Source organism: Nelumbo lutea, chromosome 6 (genome assembly GCF_056320005.1).
Source record: "Nelumbo lutea isolate HS-2025 chromosome 6, American lotus-T2T, whole genome shotgun sequence".
NCBI classification, from domain to species: domain Eukaryota; kingdom Viridiplantae; phylum Streptophyta; class Magnoliopsida; order Proteales; family Nelumbonaceae; genus Nelumbo; species Nelumbo lutea.
In genome coordinates this window covers 11539864-11554406 of record NC_142689.1, presented here as the reverse complement: position 1 = coordinate 11554406, position 14543 = coordinate 11539864, and the positions used below count along the sequence as shown (strand labels likewise).

The 14543-nt window shown below is 40.6% G+C and overlaps 2 protein-coding genes across 3 annotated transcripts in view; one reads left to right on the top strand and one right to left on the bottom strand.

Moving 5' to 3' along the window:
- LOC148847333 (1,4-alpha-glucan-branching enzyme 1, chloroplastic/amyloplastic-like) overlaps window positions 1-7015 on the top strand; it is a 104952-nt gene extending 97937 nt beyond the window's left edge. For both annotated transcript variants that reach the window (XM_088952042.1, XM_088952041.1), the window contains exons 21-23: window positions 6250-6324; window positions 6424-6562; window positions 6657-7015. In XM_088952042.1, coding sequence (XP_088808168.1) covers window positions 6250-6324; window positions 6424-6510 — 162 coding nt within the window. In that variant the 3' untranslated portion in view covers window positions 6511-6562; window positions 6657-7015. The remainder of the gene's footprint in view (window positions 1-6249; window positions 6325-6423; window positions 6563-6656) is intronic.
- Window positions 7016-10554: 3539 nt separating this feature from the next.
- Window positions 10555-13815, bottom strand: GRF3 (growth-regulating factor 3). Its single transcript, XM_088950497.1, has 4 exons — window positions 13328-13815; window positions 12976-13164; window positions 12001-12313; window positions 10555-11185 (listed from the first exon to the last, which is right to left on the bottom strand). Exons 1-4 carry the CDS (start codon window positions 13521-13523, stop codon window positions 10729-10731), a joined length of 1155 nt encoding a protein of 384 aa, XP_088806623.1. The 5' UTR covers window positions 13524-13815; the 3' UTR covers window positions 10555-10728.
- Between the last annotated feature and the right edge of the window lie 728 nt (window positions 13816-14543).

The following is a 14543-nucleotide window of genomic DNA, read 5'->3' as shown; positions in this document are numbered from 1 at the left end:
CAGCTTTGTCTCCAATGACAGTGAGATATTTGATTTCAAACGTATGTGAAGGTGAAGGGACAGTGGGTGGAGAGGGGAGGGAGAGGAAGAGAACTCTTGGCACAAACAGTGGAATGAAAAGGAGGGGTTAAACAAATTTGGTAAAAACTGACGTCTACATTGCCTTTATCATCCTAATTCCGTTTGTTTCAAAATGAGTGGGAGAATGTGACGTGTTCGAATAGTATTGGACGGGATAGAAAATTTTCTGTCCCTAGGGGACAGAATTCGGATCAGTAGGGTGTATTGAAATTTAAGTGGTCGATCACCATTGATTTATGTTGCCTATAGGTGTAAATCGGGCAAGTTGCTTAGAGGTGTAAATCAGGCCGTGTCGCCTGGGGTTTCAGGTCCATGGACCAGCACGGCACGGCCATATATATAGGGAGAGTTTTGTGGTTTCAAGGCTCAGAAATTGTTCTTGAAGTCTTTGCCCAAAACCAGAATCAACAGGAGAAACCTGACCTGACTCAAATTGAGCACCTAAGAGACAGTTAGGGCTGGCACAAACAATCCTTTTGAGTTATTTTGAACTCATTTAGAGATCAATAGCCACTGGGCAGGGGTGAGCAAAAAAAATCGAAAAACCGACCAAAACCGAACCAACCGGTTCGGTTTCGGTTTGATATTCTTAAAAAACCGATAGTTTCGGTTCGAATTTGGTTAACCATTTAAAAAATCGACGGTTAACCGAATCGACTGATATATACAATAATATAATATTATATATATTAATAATATTATATTATATATTATTTTTTAGTTTTTTTGAAAATTGAAAAGATTTCGATTTATTCGGTGCCTAGTCGCTTACCGATTTATTAGCTACAGACTTTCAACCTTAAGGTTCAAATTTTTTTTTTTTTTTTGAATTTGAACCTTGTCAATTAAAATTTTGGCAGTCTACCTCTGACAGAGTGCCAGAGTGCCAGTTTTCTTTTGTCTTTTCCCCATAATGCCAACTCTTTTGTCTCATTTTTCTCTTTCTCTCTCATTCTCAGTTTTCTGACTCTCTTCTCTCTGTTTTCTCTCCTTCGACTCAGTTCTCACTCCACAATCCAAAGGCTGCACAGCCCGCGCCAACCACTAGCATGACAATGCCGGTCGCCGCCTTGCCGGAAAACAAGCACCAACGGTCCAACCAGTTCGGCAAGCAAGCACCAATGTCGTCTCTCTCTTTCAATTCTCTCTTCTCTCTCTCTCTCACCTCTCCTTTCTGCGTCTCCGCCAGGCGCCAGTCGTGCCACCTCTCGTGCTCTCATTCAGGCGACACTTGACGGCAACCACCGGCACCAACCAGTCCAGCATTGACAACAACCAATGGCACCAGCAGTTCAGCACCAGCGACCATCGACAATTTTAGTTATTTTTTTATTTTAAGTGTATAAAAAAACTGAAAAACCGAACCACGGTTAACCAGTTAACCAATTGCATCGGTTCGGTTTCGGTTTTGATATTTAAAAAACCAATCAGATCGGTTCGTTTTGAAAAGATACCCCACAATTCGGTTAACCGAATCGTGAGCACCCCTACCACTGGGAAGCCTTCTTTGAAGACTAGAAGAAGCAGCTCCATCTTATCTCTTTCTCCTAGGTTCTGGGGTTGGTGAAATCCTAGTTTCCTCTATGCTCTTGACTAGAGATTAAGTTCTTTTGGTTAGTACATCAGTCTTGTTTATGGTGGTATTTTTGTCAGTTCTTTATTTTAATAGAGCATTTTTAGAGTTGATTTCGAGTAGAGTCGAATTTGGGATTGTACTCGTAGTGTCCAAAAACAATGTTTTCAATGTTGTGACTATTGTTAGACTAGAACTTGCAAGAGAGACATCAGATTTTACAATTGAGGTTGATCTTCACCAAGATTCAGCACTTAGCCCTTATTTATTTGCACTGATTATAGATGAATTGATTAAACATATTTAGGAGGTCCCGCGGTGCATGTTATCTGTTGTCAACACAGTGATTTAAAAGGCGCACCTAGGCGCATAGACGAGGCACATTTCAGGGTATGCACCTCGCCTAGGTCCTAGGCACAGTCCTTTCAAAAGGCACGTGCCTGGTGTGCCTAGGCGTGCGCTTGATGTGCCTTGTGCCTCAGCCCAGGCGTGCGCCTTTTGAAAATTTGTCGCTTTTTTGCCTTTTTTTTAATAGTGGCTGGCCTGGGGACTCTGGCCCCGGACCCCTATGCCACTTGCCTTGAGGGGCGTGGCACAAAGGCAGCTCGTAGAATCAGGAATGCAATATGCTTTACATTACATTAGCTACGTGAAGTAATGCAATTGAGTGAAAAAAGAGATTAGAGGTTTTAAATGCTTGAAAATGTTTTATATGTTTGATTTTATTTTTAAATTCTCATTTGAATATGCTTTACATAATTACATCTTATGTTTATGTATTTTAATTTTAGATAATAGGTTTTTTAAAACATTATTTTAAAATTTAAGTATATTTTTTATTAATATTATGTTTAGTATTTTTTTACTTTTTTATAATTTTTTGGCATTTTTTTGAATTTTCTGACATTTTATTTTATTTTTTAGCATTTTTTTAATAATTTTGCGCACTCGTCTTGCGCCTTAGGCGCAAATTGACCCCTAGGCCTTTTTTGCGCCTTGCGCTTTTAAAACACTGACATTGTTTTAATTGATGAAATTAATGAAGGATTGAATGCAAAATTAAGTGTGTGGACAAATGCCTTAGAAATGTTTTAGATTAAGTAGGACTAAAATGGAATATATGTGTGAAAATAGATAAGTCGAACCAGTTTTAGAGATAGAAAAAAGAAGAAAGGAGGAAGAAGTGTCGAACTAAGAAGCCAAACCAACCATGTCAAGTTGGAGAATAAGGTACAATGTCAAATATGCCCCTACTTAAGTGTGGGACATGAAACTAACATATTACTTAAACAGATGCTGAAAATATTGAAATACCCTTCTTTATCCGACTCTAACACTCCCCCTCAAGTTGGAGAATATATATCATATAGTCCCAGCTTCTTTCATATATAGCTCACTCTTCCCGAACTCAACCCTTTCGTGGATAGGTCTGCTCACTGATCACTTGTTCTCACATGCTCTGTACTTATGACACCATTAAGGACTTTTCTCTTACAAAATGGCAATCTACCTCCATGTGTTTAGGCCTCTCATGAAAAACTGGATTGGATGAGATGTGAATTGCAGCTTGGTTGTCACAGTATAGCTTCATGGGTTTGTTTATTGAGAACCCAACTTCCTGCAAAAGATTTTTCAACCACACTCGTTCACATGTAGTGTGTGCCATGGCCCTGTATTTTGCTTCTGCACTACTCCTTGCTACAACAGTCTGCTTCTTGCTCTTCCATGTCACTAGATTTCCTCCAATAAAGGTGCAATAACTTGTAGTGGATCTCCTGTCAAATACTGAACCCGCCCAATCTGCATCTATATAACCAACTATTTCAAGACTACCTCCTGGCTTGTACAATAACCCACGGCCTGGAGCCCCCTTCAAATACCGCACAATTCTAAGGACTGCATCTCAATGAGGAAACTGGAGTACTCCTGATAAAGCGGATAAACACTTGTAGTGTTGTCTTGTCTAGAATAGAGTTTCTTAGTGTGCTCCCATATTTCCTTTGCTGTGTCTAAAACATGAAGTTAACACTGATTTTAGGTTCCATACTGTTCCACAACCACGTCATGATTTGAGCATCCTCCTGCTCCCAATCACTGAAACCCGAAGATTCGGTTGTAGGTTTATCCTCCCGCACATGTTTTATTTTCTTCTTAGCCTTACGAAACACTTCACCACCGACTTAGCCCATGGCACATAGTTTTCACCGTTGAGTTTGATGGACGTCATATGCACACTTAAAAAGTTAGAGGAAATCATCACACTTGATTTATGGTCACCACTAACATCTCCCATTGACGCCATTTCAATCTATGAAACTGGTTCTGCCCATCCGAAAAAAAATATCAGTCCCAAACACGTCGATTATTGTTCTTTGAGTACTACACCAACACACTCACCACCGTACAGCGTCTCATCATCCAATCACCACAATACTACCCAAGCACACATTCAGCCACTAATGTTAACATAAAAAAACGATTTCTATAAGCCATAACCACCATTAAAAAAATCCCTCTTGAAACTGCTCAATAGAGGATTCTGACCACCACAACTACAATCACACGACCACTAAGGCTGTCACACATGGTGACAGCAGTCAAGAAATCTCCTACTAGGGCTGCTGCACTCCCCCTTCACCTGTAACTAGGCCACCATAACCCTAGGAACACCTGAATAGGTTACCGCAGACTTCTGTGGATTGCTGCAGCCTTCTCACACACCTACTCCAGGTTGTGCAGATCGGAAAATAAATAAAAGAAAGAAAGAGGGAGGGGGATTTGATCAAATGAAGCTGTAGCCTCTTTTCCTCCTGTTTAGCGACTCTCTGATACCATGTGAAAATAGATCAGTCGAACCAGCTTCAGAGATAGAGGAGAGAGAGAGAGAAAGAGAGAGAGAGAGAGAGAGAGAGAGAAGAGAGGAGGAAGAGGTGTCGAACTGAGAAGCCAAAAAGACTCTCCCAGCCGAATGGAATGGCAAAACAGGACTCATGTAGCACCATATGGTTGGGATAAGGCTTGGATAATGATGATGATGATGATGATGACAGTTATTGCTAGACTAGATAGGACTAATTATTTGGAGTGGATTCAGTCTATCCAGATTTATGTTGGTGGTCATGGTAAATTGGGGTATCGTACTAGCAGTACTACACTGTACTACACAATTAGATAGGTCTAATCCTTCCTACAATAAGTGGATGCAGGAGAATTGCATGGTGATATCATGGATTTTCAATTCTATGCAATGCGTATAGTAAACTATCTTGGGTGAAAACAGCCAAGGAGATCTAGGATAATTTGGCTGAAACTTATTTTCAGAAGATAAATGTAGCCAAGGAATACAAACTAAGGTGTGAGGTGAATAGTCTAAAGCAAGTGGAGAAGACTTTGGCCTTGTACTATACTCTTTAAGTCATTATGGCAGGAGATTGACTTGTTGGAGACTTGTGTGGGAGGGCACCAAGGATGCAGCCACATACAAGAAACTAGTGGAGAGGAGAAATAGGGTATTTGAGTTTTTAATAGGACCAAACCCTATGCATGATTCAACCTGATGACTATTTTTGCTAAGATGAAGTGGCCCTATCTCATGTTCATTGAGGAGAGTAGGCACTAGGTATGTCTCCAGACTCATGCTATCTAGCATTATGCCCTGCAACTGTGAAGACAAAAGGAAATTCCACCTCAGCTAATAAGAGCAATGATGAAAAGAAGGATACCGTATGTGATTTCTACAAGAAACCTAAACCATAGTTGCCAAGACACCTAGGCGAGCCTAGGTGACCACGGGGTGCCCAAGCGCCTGTGCAATGGAATTTGAAAGTAATCTAAAGATCCCTACCCCTCCTAAGCTACTTTATTAGTTTGCTATACTAACCTACATGCCTGTATGCTACCTATTAGCAATAAAATCATTCAAATAAGTAACTAAGTATAAATCTCATATGAAAACATAAAATTCCATCATATATACATCATTCATGGGGACCCTTCTCTTTCGAGTTTGTGATATGTGACTACAAAATATTTAATTCTTAGGCTAAAATGTCCATGAATAAGGTTTATGTTAATCATGACGGAGACCAATTCTGGGGGACTTCAGTGCTTGTTCTCCTCTTGGCCGACACATGGTTTCAGCTTTCAGCAAGGGCAAAATTTTATGGAAGCTAGTTCCCCTTGCTCTGTGCTGGAACCAGTGGAAAGATTAAGAATGCAGTAGTAGGATTCTTTAGAACATAGAGTCCCCAAAGGAGGCCTCGGCAGGAAAATGGAGAGCAAGGTTCAAAAAATCGTAATGTATGGGGTGTATTGGGTGTATCGTATCATTCCAGTAGAACCATTGTAACAGTCCTTGAAGGAGACTTTGGGTTGGCCTCTACAAGGAATTCAAGGGCTTTGATTACCAGTTTTAATATCAATGCAGCATGCACTATTGATTTGTGGAACCCAGTCTTGTTCATCATGGCCATCCATTTTCTTCCTTGACTTGGCTAATACATCCTAATTGCTAGTCGGTGTGGATTCATTTACACTGATAATATACTATTCTCCAAGGCAATGAAAATGAAACTCTATTATGATTTACCTCACAGGTAGTTTTGGACTCGGATGACAAATTGTTCGGTGGTTTTGGTAGAATTGATCACACTGCAGAATATTTCAGCTCTGTAAGGAGATTAAATTGGGACATCTCTTACCGCTGATCTTGTTTGCATTTTCAACTGATCTAAAAAAGATTCTAAAAATCTAACATTTTAACTTTGCAGGAATACCAGCACGACAACCGACCACGATCATTCCGGGTATATACCCCAAGTAGAACAGCAGTTGTCTATGCTCTGGCAGAGGACTGAATTAAGCCCCTTAAAATTTGTGGATGTTGTCCATCAAAGGCAACTTTTTTGTGTAAGCAATAACTTGCATCCTCTTGTGAAGGATAATTCTACATTATACCAACTGGGGGGAATGTGAATGACTAACGTCTTGGTCTTATGTTCAGGACTATAGAAATATGTGTGCACTTGAAGGCATAGTCAGATCCTTGGCTGATTAGGCATCCAGAGGTACAAAGATGGATTTGAAAATTTAAAAATGAAATCAAGCAGCAGAGCAAAACCGCGAGATGGTGTCAAGCATGAAAGCAATAAAGCCTCGGAAATTCTTTTCACCTGGAGTTTTGTACACCTTCAATGTCCATCCGCTTGTGAAATAAGTTACAGCAGTCATCAAGGATGTTTTGGAAGACTTCCGTGGATGTATATTCCATAGTTAAATTATTTCAAGATCTTTACTTTTGCAGTAGTTAAATACTTAAATTATTTCAAGATAAGTTAAATCAGTCATCGTAAAGCCCAGAAAGCAGCCCGTCACTGCCATGCAATGTTACATTGGTCATTGATCTCTCATTTTTTTTTAGTTTGATTCAACTTAGGACCCGTTTAGGAGAGCTGAAGCTTTGAGATACTTTAACTTGAGAAGCTTTGAAGTAAGCAACTAAAACAAGCTTCACTGGAAAGCCAATAGATTTGGCTGAAACTGAAAGTCTTTGGGCTTTCTGTGTTTTTCACCCAACATTGCTTATAGTCTGCCTTGGCGGGGCCAATTTTGCAAAGCCAGAAGCCACCGCTGAAAGCCCTACTATACAGGTACTTAAGCCTTGTACCAACTGATGGGTCAGCTCGATGCATGCCATTGCCATCATCATCATCATCATCAAAATCCACATCCGCTAATCAGATTTATGAGTGGTTAGCCATCTTTCACCACCTCAACCTATGCATTTGTAGGCCTTCCCCTTGCTTTTCTAGAATCTTTAATTTGTGTCAGACCTCTTGTTGGTAGAGCGGGTGGTCCTCATGTTAATCTACTTCGCTTCATTTTATCGTATCTTCTAGGAGTCGCAGTTTCTAATCCATTCTCACGATTGTATTTTCCTTTCTAACCTTCTCCCCCCCTCCCGGGTCTCAAGCTCTTCACCTTTGATTTTTCACCTATTAAATGTATTAGCCTTTATTTTCTATTTCAAGATGTTTTTTTCTCTATACATCACCTGAAACAAAAATATCTACGTTATGCAGAAACTCCCTATTTTGGGGTGTGCAGTGGTGTTGCAATGCCATTCGTTTTGGGTTGATCCAAAGTTCAATGTATCGACATGTATCGGCCTGTATCAGCTAATAATATATATCGTTTTGAGAACACCCTGATATGCCCCTACGGAGGGTGTATCGGGGTTTTGACCAATTCAGGGGGTGGAGCCTTAAACCGGCCCCTATTTACCAGTTTTGAAAAAAATAAAAAAATAAAACACCGATATGCTCCCATCGGTGTATCAATATGTAGAACCTTGGGTTGATTAATACAAATTTGTGAGATTGACATAAATTGCAATTTGTATTCATCAACTTGAAACATTTCAGGTAGATCTCTCAATATTTGTATTGATCAGCCCAGAATGCAAATGTTTCACTGTATTGATAAACTCAAAATATTTCAATGTACCAAACACCCCCTCCACCCCTCGGTGATGTGGTTATTGTTTTGCACATGAGGCACGGGCACGCACCATCCTAGTCCTAGCCAATGTAAAAAGAAATGTCTCTATCCAATGTCGTTTGATCCGAACTACTGTCTACTGCAAGCTAAATCACAATAGGTAATTTTATATTGCAAATTGCAGGGTAGAAGGTTCAGATTATATCTTTGTGAACTCACTATGCCTTCTGAGTTCTGATTAACTTGATTTAAAATTTTGTGAAGTCACTCCGTGTTCTGGGCCTCTGATCAATCTAGTTATATTTTTCTCTTTATTTTTTTCGCTAACTATCCTGGTTATATGTTTTTTCAAGCAATTGGTAACGAGAAAGAAAGTGGGGTGTATAATAAATACAACACGGGAAGAAATCTTGGAATCATCCATCTTTACCGCTGTAGCTTGGATAGTTGGATTCTACACGGTTTTAGCAATGCCCTGGCCAAATGGATGACCCTAACCCTAAGACAACTGATCCAGAATTGTTGGTCTGATGGACTCTAGAAGTTAGCTCCCGTGACTGAATAGGTATCACCATTCCTTGTTGTCAGCCAGCCTCTTTCTATCGTTGACCAAGATCATCCAATGAAAGCCATAATGCCCTTCTTATTAGATCTTTTGGATTCTGCTTAGCCTGAGAATCTGAACATAATAAGTATAACGGTATAACCCACCACAACAATCAGGGTTTTGAGATTCACTGGTATTCTGTTTGTTTGCCAAAAGATGGTCCGAAATGGAATCCAGCCGCAACCATATCTAAAGGATGGCTTGTGTGCAGCTTTTTGTCTTTTCATGTTAGGCACATGTGCCACCTGCCCTCAACACATGAGAAATGTACTTTACATCATTTTTTAGTTAAAGCTGTTGATAACAGTGACAACCAATGAGCTTAGCGTTGTTTGTTACTAACAACAGATCCAGACTCCATGAGCATAGAGCTACACTTATAAGCCATATGAAGAGAGGTTCTTTTTTTTATTTTTCTGATAATTCATATAATGGCATGGATCATGGATGTGTCCGGTGTCCCAGCACCTTTTAGCAATGCCCATAAATTCCAATGTGCGATTCCCTGTGAACAATGGAGTGTGAACCAGGCTACAAGCATGCACAGAATACTGACGTGTTCACTTGTTATAACACTTACAATACGTAGCTGGTCTACACGTTTGTATTTGCAGCATATCCTGGTTCATAAAACCCCATTTTTCTCTTAAAACAATGTTCCTCTCAACTTAAGCCCCACCTTAGTCTGCCCACAAAAGACCATATTTTCAGAGTTCAGAGTATCAGAAATCTTTTCTGTTTGGATTCATTGGGCAATAGTGGGTAGCCGGTCCCAGTCTGCTGGCATGTCATCAGAACTTAAGCACCACCTTAGTCTGCCCACAAAAGGTATCTTATTTTCTATAATTTAGTACATTGTATGCTTGGTCAAGGCCTTTTACGTGGCTTAATAAAATATATCAACTACATTAGGAGTTAGGACTGTTCAAATCACCAGGGCAGCCAGCTTTTTTGCATCAGGAATGAAACGCGCAACCCATACCCCTGCTTCAGCATGGTCACAAATTTGGGGCCCTATTCCTCTTCTATTGATGTCTCACGAGTTGCAAATAACTTATTAGGCCATATTGGAGACATCCTGTTCTCTTTTGTTATATACACCATAGTCTAATAATCTCACCTTCGGTACAAGGAATGGAGAGATACTCAGTGCAGGGAATGGGAGTAGTACAGAAAAACAATTGAACCACAAGCACGAACCAATTTGAAGGACGAAAACAACTTCAATTTCAATAACTGATTATTGCTAGTCAATAATGCAACCTTGTAACATTCCCTGAAGGTGCAAGAAAAACTCATCTTCCTCCTCCCTGGTTACTTCTCATCCAAACTGCAGACTACTTTTTATGAGGCTTGTATTAATCTACAGTCCCACACAAGTAATACATACAGATGGGCCGGCGGGCCGGCTGCTAAAGAGAGGCATCTACTGGTCCCACTTGAAAGTTAAAAAGAGGTGGGCCCAAACATGGTAACTGGCTAACCCACAAACACAATAGGGTAAGCTGGGGATAAATTGATTTCTTACCCAAAGTTAAAATGGGTTGTAAATTTACTTGATGTCCGCCCATTGGAGAGCCTCAGAGCATTATGGGAGGAGGACCCAGCATACACATGGTCAGTATATCTGCAGAGAGTCAGTCAGGACTCTGCAGCCTCTTGGTGGATAACTGGATATGTCCACTAGCAGAGCATAACATAGCCGCTCAAGGCTTCCTTCAAAGCAACACAACATTTCCCTCTAATAGTCCAGTCTCGACTAACCCAACAACAATCATCAACCAATCCACCGGCAAGACAAAAAGAAAATTGAATTAAGACAATTTTTACAAAACGTTGCTGGGCAAGAGAAACCGAGTCTCACCATGAACCAACCAACCTGAAATCTGAAATCAATCAAACCATGAAATGGGGAGGGAAAAAAAATAAAACAGGGTTCTCGAGGTTCAAATGCAAAGTGAGATTAAGGTCAGGTGCTAACACTACTGGTCTCAGATATGGTGGTAGCGCGTGGCAACTCATGCAGAACGCTCGTGGGTGAAGAATTGGAGGTTGAAGACCGCAGAGCCTCAGCCAGCGGCCCGCCCATCGATGGAACAGGGTGTGTCCCCCATCCTGACGCCCAGTTCAACTGGTGCCGCTCCCCTCCAACATTCACATCTCGAGACCCACCAGACTCATCTCCATTGCCTGAGGAGAGTTTCAAGGAGAAGTCCGATGTGGCATTCCCCGGAGTGGAAATGGATAGGCAGGTTGTGGAAGTGGTTGGACTGACATTGCTACCAACACTGTTGGGTTCTTGATGTGATCTTGGCCAGTCATCGAAGAAATGCCTTAGGATCCTTCCATCTGTTCTCCCATCTGCAGAAACGTTGTCTTGGTGGGTCTCAACAAGGACCCCACTTCCACCAGTACCTTCCGAGGATCTGAAGCAAAGAAGCATCAGGAAAAAAAAAAAGGAACATCATTGCAAATCACAAACATTTGAAGCAAAGAAAATCATCTCTAGAATTTAAGCAAAAGCAATGAACAGTGGCGCAGAACAGCTTCTCGCTTTAGGAAAAGAAGGCTGGGTTGGGTATGTCTTTAACACACTCAAATTTCGCATAAAGACACAAACAGATGCCCCAAGGTACCTGCCGCGGCATGCAGGAAGGGAGTCCGACCGACCATTCGGTTGGCTTCCGCCCAAGGAAACCTTGGTGGGCCAAAGCAACCCATCCAGGTGATTCCATTCCAGCCATCCAATATCTCACAGACACCCTTTTCGAAACATCAGGAATCGTCGAGCCACAAATTCTAGTTCTAGATATCAAAAAGGAGGTTTATTGATTCCATTATTAGGCGAACTCTTGGCCGAGATAGCAGAAGATATCTATCTCCCAGCTGGAACCCATCAAACTATGGCCGCTCTCCTGCTCGTGTACTGCTTCGTACATGCATTTATCCAGTGTCCACCATTTATTGTCACAGCTGGATCTTCATTTCCATTCGAGCAGATTAAAAGAGAATAACCAGTTCAGAACCCAGATTTATCCCACCTAGTCACTCCAATCCTTAAGTCAAACAAGCAGCTAACAAGTCGGAATTGCCCATTGATTTGCTTTCCACCAAATCGAACTCTTTATCATGGTTATTCAACAAATGAAATCTACTTATGGGTATCAAAAATTTTAATGGCCATTTCTCATGACAAACAAGATAAGAGTTGAGACAATCCGAAATGAGTAGGAGACAGTACCTTTGGTTGAGTTGAAATAGATCTATCGAAGGTGATGACCCCGAAAGAGCGAAATGGGACCCACTAGCCACCGCTGTCAAGGGCGAAGCAGCAACAGGAATGGTGTTTTTCAAGCCACCACCTGTTGCGGTGGCAGGTGTGGGGATTTCCACAGGCTTTCTTGAACGGTTGCGGCCTCGGTGCATGTGGCGCTCGCAGTACTTGTGGCCAGCCACCACATCTCTTGAGCATCTCCATTTCTTTCCATCGGTTCTCCGACATCTGCCCGGCTCAGAATCTACAACACTTCTTCCCCAGTATCCTGACTGTAACACTGGAAGAACACGTCCAGACCCCAGTTTTGCATCAGTAAATAAATCAAGAGAACCCAATAGAGTTAAATAAGTGGCCACCTTGACCTTGAGTCAATCTAGAAAAGGATTCAGAAGAACCTCATTTCAGATTTATGTCTTCTGATGCCCGGAAAAAAAAGGGTTTATGCATCCAAGAAACAGAAAAGAAACCACATACAAAAAGAAGCCTACAAGAGACCAGAAAAACAATGAAAAGATCATGGACAAAAAAAAATACAAACAAAAAGGAGATATCAAGAGGAAATAAAAAACTACCCAGCTCAAAATATACATTTGCCATGGGAAAACTAGCAGAAAGTCCCGAGAAATCAATGAACAAATATAAAAAAACAACAGAAAGTTTTCAACTTTTGATAGAACCGGTCAAAAGGCCTCTACAACTACATGAAAGGATTCCCACCAGTAGATCATAAAACAACTACTACAGAGGGAGACATTTCAAGAGCTTATTCTGGGGTAACAAAATAAGGCAATGACCCCAACAAGAAAACAAATAAAAAATAGAAATGTCTATTTTTCTCCGAGAATCATCAACCAAAAAAGAACCAGAACCAGGAGAGCAAGAAAATAAAAGATGAAGAAAGAAAGAAGTGTTAAACATGAAAGGAAAGCTGAAACTCACTTGCAGGCTGATAGTGCTGATACTGTTGATAAGGGTATTGAAGATAACATGCAGAACTACTGAGAAGGCTCTTCTTTATGGGCTGAAGTAGTTCAGGAGGAACAGCAGCCCCTGCTAACATATATTTGAAAATCAAAGCTTGAAGTTCAAGCTCCTGCCACTGAGCCAAGCTGAAACAACCTCCCATTCCTAAGAACCAAAGATAAAAAGAGAATCCATCAAAGAAAATAAAGAACAAAAAGAGCAAGTCTGGAAATAACACATAGCCTTTCTATATGGGGAATAAAACTTTCTGTCACTACGGGAGAAGGAGAAGAGATAAAAAGGACTGGAAGGGAAAAAAATGACGCACTGGGAAATCTGGTAGTAGTTGTTGAATCTGGAAATGCTGACAGGTTGCTGATCCTGCTGTTGGGCTCAGGTACAAACAATGGAAGGGCAGACCCAGATGGTTGCTGATGGGATTCAAGGAGTAGTCTTGGTATCTTCGCAGAAGGTGGTTGTTCTGACTCATACTGGTTTCTCCATTGCTTCAGATTGTAGTCCATGGAGAGAGAAGGGGTGCTGTATTTTGGTCTGTTGGTTTGGGTGGCTTTAATAGTTTTTAAGTTAGGTCACAATGTTGATTTGAGTGCTTGAAGAGAGTTTTGTAAAAGCTTTTTCAGAGACTTCTTATGGACTCTATATATCTTTGCAGAGAGAAAAAGAGAGAGAAGGTCTGATACAAAAGACTGCTAAGTTTGTTTTTGGCCAGTGTGGAAGACTGGGTTACCCGAGAAAAAGACAGTCAGACAAGACAGTAGAGGGAAAATAAAGACTTAAAAAAATACTTAAAAAACCAAAAGCAAAGACAGAGGACTTCAATCTTTCTCTCTCTTACTTTTGTTTCGGAAATGATGAAACAAGAGAGACTGGCTACAAAGCCTGTATCTGGTTCGGGGCTTTGAGCCACTTGTTTTTGCTGGCTGAATGGTCTGGGTCTACACTCTACACTTTCAATCTTTCATCTCATGGGGTCCAAAAATAAGGGGTCTGTTGATACAGGACCCATCTCATTAAAGCCAGCCATCAACAGCTCAGGATGAGTGACATTTAGCATTATGTTGGATGAATTTTGAACTATTTGCAACCGTACGAGTATTAAACTTTAGTTCATTTTTTCTCTTTTATTTCCTTTTTTTGGGAGAGGGAATTGGAAAGGTTAGAGTGCGTGATTAAGCTGTTACAAACCCATAGATTTGTGATCCAATATGTTTTTTTCTTTTTCATATATAATAGGATTAATTGTCACCTACTTTGCCAACTAAACAAGTTAACATATTCAAAAGGTTTGTTTAATTTCATCTATTTTCTTTTATTTTTTTCTGGTTTTTCTTTATAAAGTAGTGATACCTTTTTCAATCATGGGTGTAGAACTATTTTTCTATAATGGAAGAACACTATAAACCAATCTAAGAGATTTATGTAACTATTACTCTGGATTAGGGTAACTATTGACAACAGGTAAATAAAAATCTTCATACTGTGGGTTGTTTCTTTCTTCCTTTTCTACCAACGAAGCAAATGGG